Genomic DNA, 21,246 nt, shown 5'->3' on the forward strand with positions numbered 1-21,246 from the left:
GAGTGGAGGGATGTCAGCTGCAGGGAAGGAAAGTAGGAAGTGAGTGGGGTGTGCAAAGAGAAACAGTGGGCTGGACTGCCACTTGCTAGTGATTTTGGCAATACATAGGGGCTCCCCTGGGAGAAGACGACGGCACCCCACTCCAGTGTTCTTGCCTGGGAAATCCCAGGGACGGAGGAGCCTTGTGGGCCACAGTGCGTGAGGTCGCACAGAGTCGGACACGACTGAGCGACTTCACTTTCAGTTTCCACTTTCATGCATTGGAGAAGGCAATGGCACCCCACTCCAGTACTCTTGCCTGGGAAATCCCATGGACGGAGGAGCCTGGTGGGCTGCAGTCCATGGGGTCGCACGGAGTCGGACATGACTGAAGCGACTTCACTTTCCACTTTCATGCATTGGAGAAGGAAATGGCAGCCCACTCCCGTGTTCTTGCCTGGAGAATCCCAGGGACGGCGGAGCCTGGTGGGCTGCCGTCTCTGGGGTCGCACAGAGTCGGACACGACTGAAGCGACTTAGCAGCAGCAGCAGCAGGGGCTTCCTTGGTGGTTCAGCCGGTAAAGGATCCACCTGCAATGCAGGAGACATAGGAGATGATTCCCTGGAGGAGGAAATGGCATCTCACTCCACTGTTCTTGCCTGAAATGTCCCATGGACAGAGGACCTTGATGGGCTTTAGTCCATAGGGTCACAAAGGGTCGGACACGACTGAACGACTAAGGACACAATTGGCAGTATAGGGAATTTTTTGAGCATTTAAAAGTAATCTGCCAGGGAAACTTTTGGAGGGACACAGCCTGTTTAGATTTTGTCCACTGCATTGAAGAGATTGTCTAGTTCAAAACCAGAAATGTGACTGCAGCTGTCTACTGAAATATGTTGAACAGTTAGAATATTTCCTGTGGTTGAGGAACCCTGGAGAAGCGGTGGATGAGAGGTATTCTAGGAGAGGTTTTGCTTTTGAAAATAGTGCTGGATTAAATTCATCTCGTTCATGTACTGCCCTTAGAAAATACATGAAAATTAAATAAAATTGATTAATAATGCCCAAGGACTGACCTCATCTCTGGGCTTCAGGCATCTGGCAGGCAAAGAAAATGATATTTAGAAATTTTATTTCTGATTCATTATGCTTTATTGAATTAGATAACTTCTGGATGGTATTTTCTTAAAAGCAAATTACAATAAAAGGGAAGTATGTTCAAGTGGATATTAGAGTTTGGTGGTTTATGGGCAGCTTATCTTTAGAATGCATAATTTCTAGGAAATTTTAGTATTTTAACAGCAAGATAACACAATTAGGCTCTTGTGAATTTATGGTGACAAATTAGCTGCATTTCTTCCCAGCACTTCAAATTCATTTTCCAAATGTTTTATGAAGTTTTTATTGTTTTATGAAAATATTAATTGAATCATCTCATTTAAAAATACAACAGAATCATGAATTAGTACATTTATGAGCATATGAAATGCCTTTTGAGTATCACAATTTATTTTATTTTTGTATTGAAGTATAGTTGATTTACAATATCATCTTAGTTTCAGATGTACAGAAAACCAATTCATTTATACATATGTATTTTTTTCTAATTCTCATCCATTATAAGTTATGTGACATTGATGTACTTGTTATTTATCTATTTTATATATAGTATTGTATATCTGTTAATTCCCTGCTCCTAATTTATCCCTACCTCCATTTCCCCTTTGGGAAGTTTGTGTTCTATCTCTGAGTCTGTTCTGTTTTGTAAATAAGTTCATTTGTATTACTGTTTAGATTCCACGTATAACTGATATCATATAATACGGCTTTTTCACTCAGTAGGATAATCTCTAGGTTCATCCATGTTGCTACAGAGGCAGTTATTTCATTCTTTCTTATGGACAAGTAATTTGAATACCACAACTTAGAATTTATATTAAAAACCAGCAAATATTTTAAATTGAACTCTCTTGGTTAGATAATTATGCATTGAATTTCTTTTCTTTCAATGTTTATTTATTTACTTATTTTTGGCTGTGCTGGGTCTTCATTGCTTTGAAGGCTCTTCTCTAGTTGCAGCCCGTGGGGGCCACTCTTTCATTTCGGTGCCCAGGCTTCTCTTGCTGCGGAGCACAGGCTCTACGGTGTGCAGACTTCAGCAGTTGCAGCTCCTGGGCTCTAGAGCACAGGCTGTAGTTTGTGGCACGCGGGCTCAGTTTCCCCACGGCACATAGGATCTTCCCAGACCAGGGATCAAACCCGTGTCTTCTACATTGGCAGGCCAGTTCTTTACTGCTGAGCCACCAGGGAAGCCCTACATTGAATTTCTTAACTACGTATTCCAGGTGTTCAGTCCACAGACATTGAATCATCCTGCCTAAGAAACAAGTGGAGGGAATGGATGCCCTTTTACTTTCTGGCAGCAAAAAGACTATGAATCAGATGCTAGTAATGCCAAACTGAAGTCTCGTTTCTGCAATAAAGGCTACTGCTCTTATCCGAAGGCCAAGAATTTGACCTTCCCATGATTCCATCATTAACTATTAAATGTGAATTGCCAGTATCACTGTGTGACTAATGGTAGGAACTCTGGGATCTTACACACCTAGTTTTAAGTCTTTGCTTCACCACTTAGTTGTACTTCCCTGGTGGCTCAGATGGTAAAGCGTCTGTCTACAATGCAGGATACCTGGATTCTATCCCTGGGTTGGGAAGATCCCCTGGAGAAGGAAATGGCAATCCACTCCAGTACTATTGCCTGGAAAATCCCATGGACAGAGGAGCCTGGTAGGCTACAGTCCATGGGGTCGCAGAGAGTCGAACACGACTGAGCGACTTCACTTTCACTTCACCACTTAGTTCACTTGCTTACCTATTCTAGGCTCTAGTTTTCTACCCTTTAAAATGGAGATGATGATCATTATCAGTTGTTGAGTGCTTCCTGCCACCAAGCCTCCTGCCACGTTGGTTTCACAAGCATTTTCTCACTTTACCTTCTCAACAGTTCTTTCCTTCCTTACTATTATCAGCCCCACTTTGACATTTGGGTAGCTGTGACCCCACAGTTAGTGATTGGAATTGGAATTTGAACTCCTGTGGTTGACCCTGGAGGTTGGATATCAAATGTCTAGACTCAACTGCCTCCTGTTTGATAAAGCTATTGTGAGGACTGAGCTCACGGGGGTTAGTACATGATTTCAGTTAACCAGAGAAGGAAAGCTTTCGGTTAGTTGTGTGTGTGTTAGTCGCTCAGTCGTGTCTGACTCTTTGAGAACCCATGGACTGTAGTCTGCCAGACTCCCCTGTCCATGAGATTTCCTAGGCAAGAGTACTGAAGTGGGTTGCCATTTCCTTCTCCAGCAGATCTTCCCCACCCAGGGATCAAACCTAGGTCTCCTGCATTGTAGATAGATTCTTTACCATCTGAGTCACCAGAGAAGCCCTATGTATTATTATTGTGATAGCTTTTGCTGAATTAAAGGTGATATACATAGTCTTACCTCACCTTCACAGAACTCAGCTTGCTCTTATCTAGAAGGAAGTGGAGGGGGAAAAAAGGTAAGAAAGATGATTTTTGAGCAACCAAATTATAAATCATGTAGCAGTCATCGTAATCAGCATATAGTTTAATCACAGGAGACTATACAGGAGATCCCTTCAGACCTGTGTCCAGTTCAGCTTTGATTTTACGAATAAGCTTAAATTACAGTGACTGACCTAGACTAACAGGAGAGAAAGGCTGAAGTCAGAGCAGTTTGGTGAAGTAATTTTTCTAAGTGATTTTCTAGATGAAAGCAAGTTAGAAATAGAGGGAAACATTGCTATTAGCAGGTACATTGAAATAAGACTGAGTCACCAAGAAAGAGTGTATAATGAATTGTGTGTGTGTGTTTAGTTGCTCAGTCATATCCACCTCTGCAATCCTATGGACTATAGTCCGCAGACTCCTGTCCATGGAATTTTTCAGGCAAGAATACTGGAACTGGTTGCCATTTCCTACTCCAGGAGATCCTCCCAACCCAGGGATCTCTTGGGTCTCCTGCGTTGGCAGGTGAATTCTTTACCACTATTTATATTTTAATCAAAGAAAAATATAATACTATCTTAGAAATATTTACTTCGACAGTTCAATCTCACAAAATTCTCCTCCTTCTTTGTCTTACTGATATTCAGAATCACCACTTTGACCCCTGGATTCACATAGGTAAATACCAGTACATCCCTATATTGCCAGAGTAACCCTGTATCAATTAGGCGGCAGATTATGGAATCCTAAGAGTGCCTTAGACAATGGTACTTGTCTTACACAATAACAGTTCAGAGGAGAGTGGTTTCAAGATAACTTCAGCAGCTCAGCAGTATCTGCAAGGAGCCAGGCTCCCTCCACCCTCCACCTCTGCCATCCTCCTCACACCAGCTGCCTCTTAGGCTTGACCCATCTGGGTTGCAAGAGGGCTGCTGCATTTCAAGTTTTACATGAAGACACATGTCCAGCTGATGAAAAGGCACATGTTCTGCAGTCTGTTTGTATTGAGATGAAAGTCTCTCAGAGTCCTCCCAACAAATTGCTTCCTTCTTGTCTCTTTGTCCAAGATTTGGTCAACTGTCAACTAGTCAAGTCCTGAGTGCCACAGAGTCTGGAAAAGTGAGTATCTCTAGTGAGATTGGACCCTGCTGGCAGGAAGAATGGTGAGGGGTGGAGGAGTGGGCGGCTGTTGGATAGACAACTGACAGTGTCTGGCAAAAAGCTAACTGCAATGAAGCAAGTCGTTAGATATTAGTCATTTCTGATATCTATAATAAAAGTCTGTGTCACTTTACTTTCCTAACCATTTGTTGTGAAAAGGGGCTGATTTTTTTTTATCTTCCTACTGCAAGCCAGGAACTATAATAGAATTTTGTTTGTGTGTTTCTTTAAATAAATTTCCATTCCAGTTCTTCTGGAAAGCTGTTATTTCTCTCCATTTAATAGATGAAGATAAAGTGCACAAAAAAGTTAAATAAGACACCATAGCACTCCTGTCTCACAAGTGGTAGATGCTTGAATCTCCTACAGGTATATGCCCCCAAAGCCTGAACTGTTGGGTTAAGACTATGCAACGACTTCTTCCTGGTGTCAGAACGAAAACTACTGCACTATGAGAAATAATTCTTTTATGGCCCAAAGTGCGACTTGATTGCACTCAGAGTGGCCTAGATTTACCTCACAGTAATTTAAAACATATGTTGGGTGTGGTGATTTATTTAATAATCTTTCCTGAAGCGACTGCATTCCTGCCGATTGATCTAAACTACACTGCCGAGGTGTGTTTCCCTTTGGATATCCTTCTGAGGATGGGCTTCCCTGGTGGCTCACATGGTAGAGTCCGCCTGAAATGCAGGAGACCTGGGTTTGATCTCTGGGTTGAGGGATGGCTATCCACTCCAGTATTCTTGTCTGGAGAATTCCTTGGACAGAGGAGCCTGGCAGGCTACAGTCCACAGGGTTGCAAAGAGTCAGACATGGCTGAGTGACTAACACAACATCTTCCTAGGGATAGGAGACAAACACCTGATCCCCAATGAGTACTCGCATGTAGTACTTAACAAGCATATAAAAAAATCAACAAAAGCTAGTTCTCATATTTGGATCAAATTTCACATTTATCTTACCAATATTTTAATACAAATAAGATATCCTCTGGGTCATGGCATATTTCTGATCTACAAATATTACATAGAAATAACTTTCAAGTATAAAAAAGTAATCTTGGGTTTTAATGTCTGAATCCTTCCAAATAGCAAGAATGGGCTTAGGTCATTTTTTCTTTTTTCCTGAAGCAGGTCCCAATCTGTAAATGTGTGACTCAGGAGCTCCATCTTTCTGCATCTGTCATTAAAGGCATGGGAGTGACCCTTTGCTTCCTTTTATCTAAATCAGATTAGGTCACTGCAGCCCACGGCCTGGGTTATGATCATTTCCTTTATCTCCAGCTGTAAACTTCACCCTTTTCTTCCTGAAAAACATGAACTATAACCCAGTGGGGAGAAGAAAGACTGCTGGATTGACCAATTAGAAATGAGAGTCCAGGACATGCGTGAGGTGTTCTGGCCTCTCTCACCTGCCAGCAGCCTACACCTGCTTATCCAGTTCTGTACAGCAGTCAGTCTGAAAGGAGTGCCAGGGAGCCAATGACATGTTTGTGCCAAGGTCTCTCTGCTGTCGTGTGTGCCCCGTCGCTAAGGAGACTGTTCACTGCCTGGTTGGTCTGTATTCTATACTTTGTATTCTGGAAAATCTGGTTCTGTGTGTGCAAGGAAGTTAGGATCCTGAGCTTACACACACACACACACAGTAAGAAAAAGAAGGAAAATTAAGGGAATAAAAATTAAGGCTCAAAAGAAACACTGTGTTAACCAGTCGGACATTTTCCTCTTATTCTTGGCATTACTTGCTCCTGGCTATAAAGTGCAAGATCGTAGAGCTGCTTCCACATTTCCTTGGGGGCAGTTGAGACACAGCCATCCAGATGGGACCCTGAACCCAGAAGGATCCTGGTGTTGGGTGTAATAAATACCTTGAGGGCATAGAGAGAGTAAAAGTCAAAGCTATATCAGTTTGGAGAGGGTTGTGCCCCTTCCCAGGCCACTCTTGGCTGAGATTTGATTTTTGCCCCACCTCCTCTGGGCACAGTCAGGAATTGCTCAGATGGTTCTTGGAGCTACTTGTTAGCTGTTCCATGGATGCCGGGGTTGGTCTCCGTGTGCTCATTGTAAATATATGGTCCCGATACTCCTTCTGTGCCTGATTCCCCCACAGTGTTGTATGTGAGGATGAACAGAGAGAGGACTCTTTACACTTTAAAAGGTCCATTCAAAGAGGAAATATGTTGTGTCTTTAGAACCTACAGTCCAGAGATAAAGGCAAGAAAACAGGAGCTCTAAAACAAAAAGAACTTTCAAGAGGTATCTTACAGGCTAAATATATCACAAGGCTGTAGTTAGATGTTATCAAGCTTCAGGACGGAGAAGGCAATGGCACCCCACTCCAGTACTTTTGCCTAGAAAATCCCATGAACGGAGGAGCCTGGTGGGCTGCAGTCCATGGGGTCGCTAGAGTCGGATACAACTGAGCGACTTCACTTTCACTTTTCACTTTCATGCATTGGAGAAGGAAATGGCAACCCACTCCAGTGTTCTTGCCTGGAGAATCCCAGGGACGGGGGAGCTTGGTGGGCTGCGGTCTATGGGGTCGCATAGAGTCGGACACGACTGAAGCGACTTAGCAGCAGCAGCAGCAAGCTTCGGGAATATGGGCTCTTCTGGGAGCAGAGAGTAGGGAGCAGGTTGGGACTAAATCAGGCATTCCTGATGAATGTTTTTGATTAGTTGTAGACCACTCTGAGGGTTTCCCTAGTAGCTCAGCTGGTAGAGAGTCCACCTGCAGTGTAGGAGACTCTGGTTCGATTCCTGGGTCAGGAAGATCCCCTGGAGAAGGGATAGGCTACCCAAGCCAGTATTCTTGGGCTTCCGCGGTGGCTCAGATGGTAAAGAATCTGCCTGCAATGTGGGAGACCTGGTTCGATCCCTGGGTCAAGAAGGGTATAGAGGAGGGAATGGCAACCCACTCCAGTATTCTTGCCTGGAGAATCCCCATGGACAGAGGAGCCTGGTGGCTACAGTCCATGGGGTCACAAAGGGTCAGACACAGCTGAGCGACTAAGTACAGCATGGCACAGACCACTCTGAATTGACGGAGTGGTGAGGAGCCCAGTTGTGAATGAGAGAAGTGAGCCTGGGAGGGTCCAATGAGGATGACTAGCAAGTAGATACTGAAGTTGGGACTCACACCCAAGCTGAAGCCAAAGGCTGTCTTTGCACTATGTGTTCCTGGAGCCTCCACTTAAAAAAAAAAAAAAAATTTTTAGGCTGTGCTGAGTCTTAGTTATAGAACCATCCTAGTTCCTCACCCAGGGATCTAACCCAGGCCCCCTGCATTGGGAGTGCACTGGACCGCCAGGAAGTCCCAGAGCCTCCACTTTGAAAAGGGACTTTATATTTTATTTGGGTATGATGTCAAGTCCTTTCCCTGTGCCTTTGGCATCCTCTGGCGTGTCCTGTTTCTGTGTATTTCTGATCCTCCAAATGCAAGGTTTATCTTATCTCTGGCACTCGAGGTCACCTTCAGTCTGCCCTCCCATGATAAGTGCTGAAGTGTGAGGATCTGGAGAAGACAGCATTTCCAGCATCATGCCAACTCTCCTGTCACTGATGTTACATGGATTACTTCCTTCCTTCAAGGACCATTTGCTTCTTATTACGGCACTTAAGTTTTCTTTCCTTCTGCTGGAAATGGAGGAAGTACTAGACATCATATTGGCTTGATCCACTGCAGTCAGCAAGGCGCCACCACGTCTTCCCTCCCTTGCTGCCCACAGTCCGTTTTCAATAGCACACCCACAGTCACTTTTTAAATTATACCGCCGTGGATGTCCCTCATTTGCCCATAGCCCTAAATAGTTCCCCATTTAACTCTGAGTAAAAGTGAAAGTCTGTTTGGTGACCTTGTGGTGACCTCTTACTTTCCTTACCTCTCTTGTTTCATGTCCCACCACTCTCCTCTCCGTTCACCCCGCTCCTCTTGCTTTTTCTCAAACACACAAAAAGACGCATTGCCACTTTAGGGCATCTGCACTGGCTCTTTCCTAATCCTCATCTCCTTCAAGCCCCTGCTTCTTTTTGGCTTCAAAGTGGGGTGTGTGTGTGTGTGTGTGTGTGCGTGTGTGTGTGTGCGTGCCTGCTCAGTCGTGTCCAACTCTTTGTAACCCCATGGACTGTAGCCCACCGGGCTCCTCTGTCCATGGGATTCTCCAGGCAAGAACACTGGATTGGGTTGTCAGTTCCTTCTCCAGGGGATCTTCCCAACTCATGGATCAAACCTACGTGTCCTGTATCTCCTGCATTGGTAGGTGAATTCTCTACCACTGAGCCACCTGGGAAACCCTTGAAAGTGATACCTATCTTGAAAATGCCATTTATTACCTGCTGCCTGACAGATGCCCTCTGCAGCATTCCTGATTTTCTTACTTTTTTTTCAATAATACGTATTACCTTCCAGCTTCTATACAGTTTATTTATTGAACAGGTTTATTCTCTGTATGTTTGCTCCACAAAAGCAGAAATCTTTGCCAGTTTTGTTCACTGATGGCCTCCACATACCTAGAATAATGCCTGGCACGTTCTAGGTGTTCAGTCCATGTTTGTTGAATGAATATAGGATTGAATTAATAAATTGACTATTAAGACAATTAAATGAGCCACCTGTAAGTTCTTAAAGGCTGGTTAGCACCTTTGGAAGATACATTTTAACACAGATCTACAGCCAAATATTTAGTAAGCTTTTGTTATTTTCCAGGGAATGTGATGGGAAGTGTACTGTATACTTTAAGGGAATTACATTTTCATTTGTTCAACAAATTGTATGTGGAGGGTGGGCGGGGGCGCTTCCCAGGTGGCTTAGTGGATAAAGAACCCACCTGCAATGCAGGAGATGCAGATTCAATATCTGGGTGGGGAAGATTTCCCTGTAGGAGGGCTTGACAACCCATTCCAGTAATCTTGCCTGGAAAATCCAATGGACAGAGGAGCCTGGCAGGCTATAGTTCATGGGGTCCCAAAGAGTTGGACATGACTGAAGCAACTGAGCATGCATGCGTGTGTGTGTGTGCGTGTGTGTGTGTGTATTTATGTATGTGTATTTATGTGAGTGTATATATAGACCTTATTATGTAGGAAGCACTGTTAGAAACTTAGGATAGAAGACAAATAATAACAAGTGTTCCAAGTATCAGGCTCAGTGGAGCCAGATTCTCTGATTTTTTTTTTTAAGAGAAGCTTTAATCTGAATTTTTATATGAAATCTCTCAGTTTTTAAATGTTGATAACTAAATTAGAATTTCTAAACTTACTGTGACAACAAAATTAAATATTTATCACCACCATATGTTGCCTTTGGGCTTTGCTTATAATATCTGCTAGTTTGAAGGATAACATGGTATCAACTCAGAAGCAGTCTGAAACTTGTAGATGATAAGTGGATCTTAGAGGATGGACAGGATTTAGGTGTGCTGTGGGGATGAAAGAGGGAAGGAGTGGTTTTTTGTGGCTTCTGGTACCTGGAGCAAAGGTGTGGAGGCAGGACAGGCAGAGTGCTGCCACCAGGGTTGCGGAAGGGTGATGGAGAAGGTATATTCTTAGCAGTCATGGCAGTCGTCTCCCTTGGGTTATACTGAACTACCCTCTTAGGTTAAACTTACCACATTTGTCAGTATACAGATCTAAACAAAGTATTAGGTAAGACAGAAACTTACCTTTGTCCTAATGGTCTGAGTGTAAGCAAACTAGAGTGCTCCTTTTCTCGATTCGCTAAGGCTCATTCTCATAAGCCAAAGATGGCTCAGCTGCAGGTTAGCATTCCAGCCAGTGGGAAGGGAAGGGTAGGATGGGTGAAGGCCATGACCCTTTCTTTAAAGGCAGGATCCAGACTTTGATCACAGTACTTGTGTTCACACCCCGTTGGCCAGAACTTGGTAACATGGCCACATCTGATTCCAAGAAAGCCAAGAAGTGTAGGTTTTTACCCCGGTGGCTATAAAAAAGTTACATTTTTATAGTAGAAAAAGAGAATGGGTATTGCTGATTATATAGCCATCCGTCACATTTGCTCCTGTGGGTATTGGGTTCTCTGACGTAAGGTATCTCTTATTATATCCTCAATTTTCTAATTATTTTAGTAAGACTTCAGTGGTACAAATGGAAGGTGATCCTTTTAAAAAAAATTCTATTTATTTATTTGTTTTTGGCTGTGCTGGGTCTTTGTTGCTGCACGGGGTTTTCTCTAGTTGCGGCAAGCAGGGGCTACTCTCCAGTTCTCATGAGCAGGCTTCTCATTGCAGTGGCTTCTCTTGTTGCAGAGCACAGGCTTTAGGGTGCTAGTGCTTCAGTGGTTGCAGCCCATGGGCTCAGTCATCGCAGCTCCCAGACTCTAGAGCACAGGCTCAATAGTTGTGGTAGGGGCTCAGTCGCTTCACTGTAGGCGGACTCTTCCAGGACCAGGGATCAAACCTGTCTTCAACATTGGCAGGCAGATTCTCTACCACTGAGCCACCAAGGAAGCCCCGGAAGGCGATCCTTGACAATAAGTTTTTCATCTTTTAGTTTCTTATAGGCCTCTGTATTTCTGGTTAAATCAAAGTAGCTTATCAAAGTAGCTTGGTGAGGTTTGTTTTTTGTTTGTTTGTTTCTTTCTTTATTTGTATAAAAGGTCTAGAGCAGCTGGTTTTCAATTTTTTTTGTTGTTGTTCTTGGGACCCTTTTGCACTCTTAAAAATTACTAAGAACCCTGAAAAGATTTGTTTCTGTGGAGTAGAGTTAAAGAGAGGTTTAACTATTGGTTTTCATCTATAGCAACTCAATAAATTCTGGTGTTTAAGATATATTGAATTAAACAGTTTATACATCTAGAAGCTCATTATGGAAAGCTTTGATTTCTGTGCACGCTTATCATTGCTTTTGGCCACCCAGCCCTGCATCTACCTTTTCTCACTTGGCAGGTCCTACTTTGCCTCCTATGGAAGAGTAAAGATATTTGCACTTGCAACCACCTTTGCAGCCTGGCTGCAGGCATGTGACCGAGGTTCTGCCGGTCAGACGCACTTCCATCTCATATTTTGAAATAGAAACCAGTGACATGAGAATGTGTGTGGCAGCTCCCCAGGTGGTTTCCAGGACAGCAGCTGCTGTTGGCAGTGGAAGCTGCTGGCTGCCCTACCCGTCAGCGACAAGCAGCAGGCCACAGCTGCTGTGTGACTTGGGGTGATGTTCCCAGATACGTAGCCTCCAAGCCCAGTTTCTCCGGCCCTCTTGGAAACTTGTGATCCTTCCATTATCATTCTGTGGGTTCTTTGCTTGAAACTGAGAATCCTGCTTGATCCATTCTCAGATGCAGTGTCTTTCAAAGCATAGCTTGGAAGTCTCACGAAGCAGAATTACCTGGACCACATCCTAACAATCCGTGCCTGTCGGTGGACTTGAAACTAATGGATCCAGAATCTTTTTGAGTTCCAGGAACCTGAATTTCATTTATTTTATTTTTTCTTCTTTGGCCATGCCAAAGATGCTTCCCTAGTGGATCAGATGGTGAAGAGTCTGCCTGCAGTGCAGGAGACCCAGGTTTGATCCCTGAGTTGGGAAGATCCCCTGGAGAAGGAAATGGCAACCCACTTCAGTATTGTTGCCTGGAAAATCCCATGGATGGAGGAGCCTGGTGGGCTACAGCCATGGGGTCACAGAGAGTCGGAGACAACTGAGCGACTAACACTTTCTTTGTTTGCCCATACCACCTGGCATGTGGGATCTCAGTTCCCTGACCAAGGATCAAACCCACCCCCATCCCCACTACATGGGAGCACAGAGTCTTAACCACGGGACCCCCAGGGAAGTCCCAGCAACCTGCATTTTAAACATCTCAGGTTTATATGATTTTAGAACTGCTCTCCTAATGTTTCCAACTTTTTAAATTATTTGTGCTATGTTTAAAGATCTGAGTAAGCCCTCAAAGAATTCACTTTCTGTTTTTAGGAGACTCTAATCAATGAGTGACTAGTATCTCCTGTCCTCTTCTCTCTCCAGCCAGCCTCAAATTCTCCCTAAGCCTCTTTGTTCTGTCTCTTCAACTCTTGTAATGTCTTTATTTTTCCTGGCTTATTCTCCCTGCTGCTGCTATGTCACTTCAATCGTGTCCGTTGTGCGACCCCATAGACGGCAGCCCACCAGGCTCCCTGTCCCTGGGATTCTCCAGGCAATAACACTGGAGTGGGTTGCCATTTCCTTCTCCAGTTCGTGAAAGTGAAAAGTGAAAGGGAAGTCGCTCAGTTGTGTCTGACTCTTAGCGACCTCGTGGACTGCAGCCTACCAGGCTCCTCCGTCCATGGCATTTTCCAGGCAATAGTACTGGAGTGGGGTGCCATTATAATTCCCCCAATGGGATTGCCTATATTCAGTGGTCCCAGGATTGATTTGGATTTTAAAACTATACGATGACTGGGGCTTCCTGCAGGTCATTTCTTTCTTGGGCATTTCTGCAGCCTGCTGGTCCACAGCTTGATGTTTACTGCAGGGATCGCTGGAGAGGATGAAGGTGAGAGATCAGAACATACTGAGTGACTTTCCTTGGAAAGCTTTTCATTCATGGATTCAGGCCAGAAAATAGCACAAAAGGATTGAATAATGTACCTCTGAAGTTTCTAGTATCACAGAAGGTTATAACTTGAAAGACGCTTAGCTCCCTTATTTCATGAATGAGGAACTGAGGAGAGGTTATGTGTCCAACATCACATAATTGATTAGTGGAGTTTAAAAGCCAAAATAAATTTAGAAGTGGGAAGTGATAATGCAGTGCTTGATCTAAAGTAGCATACAAGGGAAAGAGACTAGCATTTATTGAGTGAGTATTTGAACTTGGGTACATTCACCTAACATCTTGAAGTCTCAGCTTTCTCGACTGCAAAATCAAGATTCTAATAAGAGCAAACATTGATATGAAATTGACTGTGTGCTGGGAACTGTTCTAAGCACTTTATATGCTAGGTCATTTAATCCTTACCACATGGACATGACTCAGGTACTATTATTTTTTCCCTTTATTCAAATGTACAGAAAGCTATATATTTACCTGCAGTCACCCTGATGAAATATTCTGTTTTCTATTGCTGCATTACAAATCACCCCAAGCTTCATGTGTTAAGACAACATACATTTATTATCTCACAGTTTCGTGGGGTCGGGAGCCTAGGCAGCCCAGGCATAACTAGGTCCACTGCTCGAGGTTTCACAAGGCAGCAAGGAGGTGTTGACCAAGGTTAGGATCAGATCTGAGGCTTTGAGGTCGTATTCTAAGTGCACGTCATTCTTGGCAGCATCATCTCCCTGTAGCTATGGAACTCATGATGACTGAGTCTTCAAGGTCAGCAGAAGAATATCTTTTTCTTTGAAAGGTCTCCCACTCTGGATAATCTCCCTTCTGGATAAAAACTTAACGTCAAATGTTTAGGGGCCTTAATATATCTGCAAAACTCTGTTCATCTTTGCCATATGACAGGATGTAAACATGGGAGTAATGTCCCATCACCTATGCCATGTTTTGCTGAGGTTACAGGTCTTCTCTACACTCACGGGGAGGTGATTATATAAACCTGAGCATCCCAAGGCGTATCACAGCACCATCTTAGAATTCCACCCACCATAAGCCAGGAAGACTTAGATTAAGCCCAGACTGGATCCAGGTCTAAGAGTCCATGCTCTCAGTCACAATGACCTTCTTTCTCCTTCTGAAGCAAGTAAACCCACTTTATAACCTTGCATGGTGTTCTAAGAAAGATAACACCCAGCAGATTCTTACTGGGTACTAGGCAATAATTAAATCTCTTCATACCTCCTCTTTTCAAAGTCTGCTTCAAGAAACATTATAACCACCTGCAGTTTTGTATGTTCAGAAAGAAATTTCCAGTAGTCTCTGATTATATAACTTATTGCAATTGGTTCATATTTTTTCTCAGGCAGAAATAACCCTGGGTTTTGGGATATGAGACCTGAGTTCTCAAGAAATAACCCTAGCTCTGCTTTTTTTGCCTTTGAAACAGATGAAGTGATTGAGAAGAAACAGTGAACATTGTCATCTTGTAGACAGGACAACATGGATCAGCCATTAACTGTGAACTCCCTGGTAGGTGGCACCAACTGATATTTTACATGTGGTTCGAAAACCCAGAAAGAAGAACAGAAACATGCCAAATGTGAAATGAGTCACGATTACTTCAAGAAGTTAAACACTTGCTGTTTTCATCCATCTGTGTGGTCCTCTCCTTTGAGGAAGTGACTAATAAAACCATCTTTGCTAGAATTAAAAATAATTCTTTTTTTTTTCCATGAAAGTATGAAATTTTAATTCTCTGGTTTGGTTCCAGGAGTGTAGTTCTTTAGCACGACACCAGAGAGAATTTCAAAGATGACATTGTAACAGGTACTTCGACTGTTCTGTGCCTCCGTGTGTCACAGATGAAAAATTAGAGGTTTACCTTGTGTGGTAATAGCTAAGGAAACATTGTATGTTTAACACTGAGATGTGGCTTTAGGATCCTTGTGTAAATGTGCAAATACCTGAAACACTTACCCTTTTCATCTTTTCTCCTTACAGCCAACATAGTACACACCTTCTTGAACTACATCTTAGGAGAAATAATGTGCTAGAGAGGAAATAACAGGGGCCTAGGGGTCCCATGGGTTTCTTGTGTGTCCAAATCAGTCTCTGAATGTGAATATAGCGACATTATATAATCTCCATGGCCCAGTTCTGTACTTTGTGCCTTACGACTTTTGGAAACCAGTTTTAATGTTACGAGCCTATCACTGGGGCTTGATGAACAAAGGTTGTCATTACCATCCACCTTCTCCTGATGACGCTCCCAAACCCACTCACTAACCTTGTCGCCCTGGGGCCAGCAGTAGACTGAATACCCTCTACACACAAAGCTTAGCACCAGAACACAAATACAGGGCCCAGTGCTTGCTCTGCAACAGGGTAGTGTTCTCTCTCTGTGGAAAAAGTCCTCCAAAATTGCTCAGTTGCTTTTGTGAGTATGTTTGAGGAGCAGAAAGTTGTAGACACTTTTCATTTTCTGACACTATATTGTCAAGACTGCCTCATTTCCACCTCTGCAGAAGGAGACATTTTCCTGGAGTTCCTCGTGTGTTTTTCTAGAACGTTACGTGCAAATAATTAAAATTTTAGTGGACATGTCGATGTAAAAAATGAACACTAAGGCTTTGTCATCTGGAAAATTTTATTTACATCCAAGCAGTTCATATTCAAATGAAAAATTATAGATTGATGGAGAGTTTAGGCTCTTTCCCAGTTTATTTCTGAAATCAGTTTTAAACAAGTAGAGTAGCACCATTCCCATAGATGGAAAATAAATATTTTTTTCTTCAGGTAAAAAGATAGTCTAATTATAATCACATTGTTCCCTTTCTGTCTTCCTCCTTTATTTGATGTATTTATTGGTTATCATTTGTGTTACAGGGAATATACTATATTCCAGAGCACAGAGATGAGTATAAAATGATTCCTTTCCTTCAAGGAGCTTATAAGGAGTCAAAAATACTTGTAAACAAATAATCATAACTCAGCATAGACTGCATAGTAAAAAAATGGAGAAGTTACTTTTGTGCATGCAGGAGGCTGAAGTCTGCCCTAATTTTCCTAGATTTTTTTTCTAATGTCACTGAAGCATTAATCTGTGGTCATATAACAGCATTCTTGGAACACAGTCAGGATTATTTGGTTACATGGGGTTTATGCCGTTTCCTCACCAGCAGAGCTGAGAAGCTGCTGCAGAGACTCTGTCCCACAGAGCCTAAGAGATGTGCTATAGGGCCTTTAACAGGAAAAAAAAAAATTGTTGACTTTTTCACCTTTCAGAAGTACTGACTTTTTATTGAATAATTATCCTGAATTTATATGTTCTGTGTTTTTCCAAATGTGTATGTGTTTTTATTAATAAAACACAAATGTATTAATATCACAGATCCTTTTTCAGTAATTATTATCATTATTTTCTTAGTCAGGGATGAATTAACAGTAGAATTATGTTGGGGGGGCTGAGGGGGAGTGGGACGGCAGGAAGGTGGTGTGTCCATATGCTGAAAAAGGCTTCTCTTAAGACTTATTGGTGGGGTTTTATTCACTTGGTAAAGATTTAGAGGCCCTGAAAGCTCATTAAACCAGGAAATATCAATAACCTCAGATATGCAGATGACACCACCCTTATGGCAGAAAGTGAAGAGGAACTAAAAAGCCTCTTGATGAAGGTGAAAGTGGAGAGTGAAAAAGTTGGCTTAAAGCTCAACATTCAGAAAACGAAGATCATGGTATCTGGTCCTATCACTTCATGGGAAATAGATGGGGAAACAGTGGAAACAGTGTCAGACTTTATTTTTCTGGGCTTCAAAATCACTGCAGATGGTGACTGCAGCCATGAAATTAAAAGACGCTTGCTCCTTGGAAGGAAAATTATGACCAACCTAGATAGCATATTCAAAAGCAGAGACATTACTTTGCCAACAAAGGTCCATCTAGTCAGGGCTATGGTTTTTCCAGTGGTCATGTATGGATGTGAGAGTTGGACTGTGAAGAAAGCTGAGCACCGAAGAATTGATGCTTTTGAACTGTGGTGTTGGAGAAGACTCTTGAGAGTCCCTTGGACTGCAAGGAGATCCAACCAGTCCATTCTAAAGGAGATCAGCCCTGGGATTTCTTTGGAAGGACTGATGCTAAAGCTGAAACTCCAGTACTTTGGCCACTTCATGCGAAGAGTTGACTCATTGGAAAAGACTCTGATGCTGGGAGGGATTGAGGGCAAGAGGAGAAGGGGACGACAGAGGATAAGATGGCTGGATGGCATCACTGACTCGATGGATGTGAGTCTCAGTGAACTCCGGGAGTTGGTGATGGACAGGGAGGCCTGGTGTGCTGCGATTCATGGGGTCGCAAAGAGTCGGACATGACTGAGCGACTGATCTGATCTGATCTGATCTGATTTTGGAATAGAATTGAATACATACAGTAACTTTGGATCCAAAACATGTCTTGGAGACCCTTCGAGTATAATGATATGATGCCTACCCTGGCAGGAATCCATCTCTTGGCTTACTCCCATAAGGATATCAGACCAGATCAGATCAGTTGCTCAGTCGTGTCCGACTCTTTGCGACCCCATGGATGGCAGCAATGGTCAATGATATTTTACCTAAAATGACCTACACATACCCAGGAACTGCCACATAGCTGTAGCTGAAACCTGCAAGAGACCTTAGTCCAAAAGAGTGTATGTTTACCCTGCAGATATGTGCTTTTCTGGTGTGCAGACCACATGTTTAAGCAAAAAGACCTCTTTTATCATGTTATTAACTCATTAAAAAAAAAAAAAACTTAGGTTCTGATGTCAGATATTTAGTACAAAAAATACATCTATAATTTCAGTCTGTTCATTTCTTCTTATAATCAGAGATTCAAATTTGGCTCTGCAGAAAAAGTTAGCTGCGATGCCCGACCACACGGATGTCTCCCTCACCCCAGAAGAACGAGTCCGTGCCCTGAGCAAGCTGGGCGGGAACATCACCATCAATGAAGATATCACTCCACGCCGCTACTTTAGATCTGGAGTAGAAATGGAGAGGATGGCGTCTGTGTATTTGGAAGAAGGAAACCTGGAAAGTGCATTTGTCCTTTATAATAAATTTATAACGTAAGTATTTTATCTTGGAGATCTTTGAAATGAGAACATTGGGAGCAAATATTTACATGCTATTTTGATGAGACAGCTTCAATGCCAGGCATGTATTCATACTCAGATCAAATTTACAATCTCCAGAAGCAGGAGGGGGTCAGGTTTTTAAGTTACCAAGTCATGTACTCAAAGGTGTCCCAATATCGTCTCTGAGGCTTAGGGGTGGAAGATCAGAGATGAAGTGAGGTGCAGGGATGTATATCCATAGGCCAGCACTGTAACCTGAGTGCCCACTTCTCCCTCTTCACAAAATTTCTTGTTCCCTGTCATTCTCCCTTCACAAGAATGCAAGCCTTAGAGCACAAACATCATATTATGGCTCTATCTAGAGCATCTGAAACGTGCCATTAACGTTCTTGAAGTTCAATTTGATGGGTTGAAACAAGGGATAAATTGATGATCCTAGGAAGGAACTGATGGGGGACAGAGTGTAGTAGTTGATTTAACATTGTAGTCAGTATTTCTTAAGGCAATTATTTAGCTGTGTAAGAGTTGGTGTGTATAAAAGATCTTCCAATATACTGAAGTAGCAGCCTCAAAATAGTCGTGTAAAAATATACTTCACATTAGATAGAGATTTGTTAATAACGTGTCCTCATTTGAACTAAAAAAATGAGATTTGGACTTTCTGTACCGATTTGCCATCTTACTGATGGTGAAGACCTCCTGTTACCAAAAGTGATCTGATCAGAGCCGAAGCCCTTATTTTTGTTTCCACTGAAAGTCACTCATTGATTAATTGTATTAATTTACTTGGGGATTTAATCTGAGGCCATGCAAGAAGTTGAAAAGATTAACTGTTTTTTGAAATTTGCTTTTGGCTGCGATGGGTGTTTGGTGCTTTGTGCAGGCTTTCTGGAATTGTAGCCACTGGGGGCTACTCTCTAGCTGTGGTGCCGGGGGGCTGCTCTTGTTGTGGAGCACAGGCTGTAAGCACAGGGGCTTCAGTAGTTGCCACTCTCTGGCCATAAAGCCCTAGCTTAGAAGTTGTGGCACACGGGCTTAGTTGCTCCTCGGCATGTGGGGTCTTCTCGGACCAGGAATCAAACCTGTGTCCTCGGTGTTGGCACGAAGATTCTTATCCACTGCACCACCAGGGAAGTCCAAGATCAACTGTTTTAAATGCTGCATCCATGATTCTACCATGGGTGAAATTAAAGGCAATTAGTATGGTATGCAAAGTGGTCTCTTTCAGCCAATAAAAACACTAAGTAGTTAATTGAAACATGTCTGTGGTGAATCAATAATTAAACAATGTCAGAGGAAGGAAGAATGTGCTACTATGTTAATCAAAACTAGTATTTGCTTTAAGGACCATTCGTTGATTTAACAAATATTTATGGGCATTTATTATGATGAGATGGACACTATTCTACAGGCCGAGGATACATCAGTAAGAGGAAAAAAAGAAACAGAATTTCATGCCCTTGTGGAAGCAAAATCTTAACTTTACCTGGAAACAATGAACCTGGTTTGCTGTAAGAATTTCCCTTCATTTTTACTGTCCCTTGTTCCTGAAAAGGTGATGAAAAATAATTAACTATTAATTCAGTTCAGTTCAGTTGCTCAGTCATGTCCGACACTTTGTGACCCCATGAACTGCAGCATGCCAGGCCTCTCTGTCCATCACCAACTCTGAGAGTTCACTCAAACTCATGTCCATCGAGTTCATGATGCCATCCAGCCATCTCATCCTCTGTCGTCCCCTTCTCCTCCTGCCCCCAGTCTCTCCCAGCATCAGGGTCTTTTCCAATGAGTCAACTCTTCACGTGACGTGGCCAAAGTACTGGAGTTTCAGCTTTAGCATCAGTCCTTCCAATGAACACCCAGGACTGATCTCCTTTAGGATGGACTGGTTGGATCTCCTTGCAGTCCAAGGGACTCTCAAGAATCTTCTCCAACACCACAGTTCAAAAGCATCAATTCTTCGGCGCTCAGCTTTCTTCACAGTCCAACTCTCACGTCCATACATGACCAATGGAAAAACCATAGCCTTGACTAGACGGACCTTTGTTGGCAAAGTAATGTCTCTGCTTTTGAATATGCTATCTAGGTTGGTCATAACTTTCCTTCCAAGGAGTAAGTGTCTTTTAATTTCATGGCTGCAATCACCATCAGCAGTGATTTTGAAGCCCAGAAAAATAAAGTCTGACACTGTTTCCACTGTTCCCCTATCTATTTCCCATGAAGTGATGGGACCAGATGCCGTGATCTTCTTTTTCTGAATGTTGAGTTTTAAGCCAGCTTTTTCACTCTCCTCTTTCACTTTCATCAAGAGGCTTTTGATTTCCTCTTCACTTTCTGCCATAAGGGTGGTGTCATTTGCATATCTGAGGTTATTGATATTTCTCCCAGCAATCTTGGTTCCAGCTTGTGCTTCTTCCAGCCCAGAGTTTCTCATGATGTACTCTGCATAGAAGTTAAATAAGCAGGGTGACAATATATAGCCTTGACGTACTCCTTTTCCTATTTGGAACCAGTCTGTTGTTCCATGTCCAGTTCTAACTGTTGCTTCCTGACCTGCATATAGGCTTCTCAAGAGGCAGGTCAGGTGGTCTGCTATTCCCATCTCTTTCAGGATCTTCCACAGTTGATTGTGACCCACACAGTCAAAGGCTTTGGCATAGTCAATAAAGCGGAAATAGATGTTTTTCTGGAACTGTCTTGCTTTTTCCATGATCCATCTGATGTTGGCAATTTGATCTCTGGTTCCTCTGCCTTTTCTAAAACCAGCTTGAACATCTGGAAGTTCACAGTTCACATATTGCTGAAGCCTGGCTTGGAGAATTTTGAGCATTACTTTACTAGCGTGTGAGATTCCGTTAAGGATTCTGGCTGACATTTATCTGAGTTATGAATTTTCATATACGAGTTTTTAAT

General features: G+C 42.8%; 1 protein-coding gene across 10 annotated transcripts in view; it reads left to right on the top strand.

Annotated features, from left to right (window-relative positions):
* The window catches only part of STAMBPL1 (STAM binding protein like 1), a 53,290-nt gene that overhangs the window by 16,364 nt on the left and 15,680 nt on the right, over positions 1–21,246 (top strand). For 6 of the 10 annotated variants that reach the window (XM_086378447.1, XM_086378446.1, XM_086378454.1 and 3 more), the window contains exons 2-3: positions 14,662–14,744; positions 18,107–18,324. In XM_086378447.1, the coding sequence (XP_086234573.1) occupies positions 14,715–14,744; positions 18,107–18,324 (248 nt within the window). In that variant the 5' untranslated portion in view covers positions 14,662–14,714. Of the gene's footprint in view, positions 1–14,661; positions 14,745–18,084; positions 18,325–21,246 lie in introns of all 10 variants that reach the window. The other 4 variants (XM_086378452.1, XM_086378455.1, XM_086378451.1 and 1 more) reach the window with 1 other exon arrangement.

This window comes from Bos grunniens, chromosome 26, assembly GCF_055505025.1.
Source record: "Bos grunniens cultivar Pamir isolate PY7600 chromosome 26, Bosgru_T2T1.0, whole genome shotgun sequence".
Taxonomy (NCBI): Eukaryota; Metazoa; Chordata; class Mammalia; order Artiodactyla; family Bovidae; genus Bos; species Bos grunniens.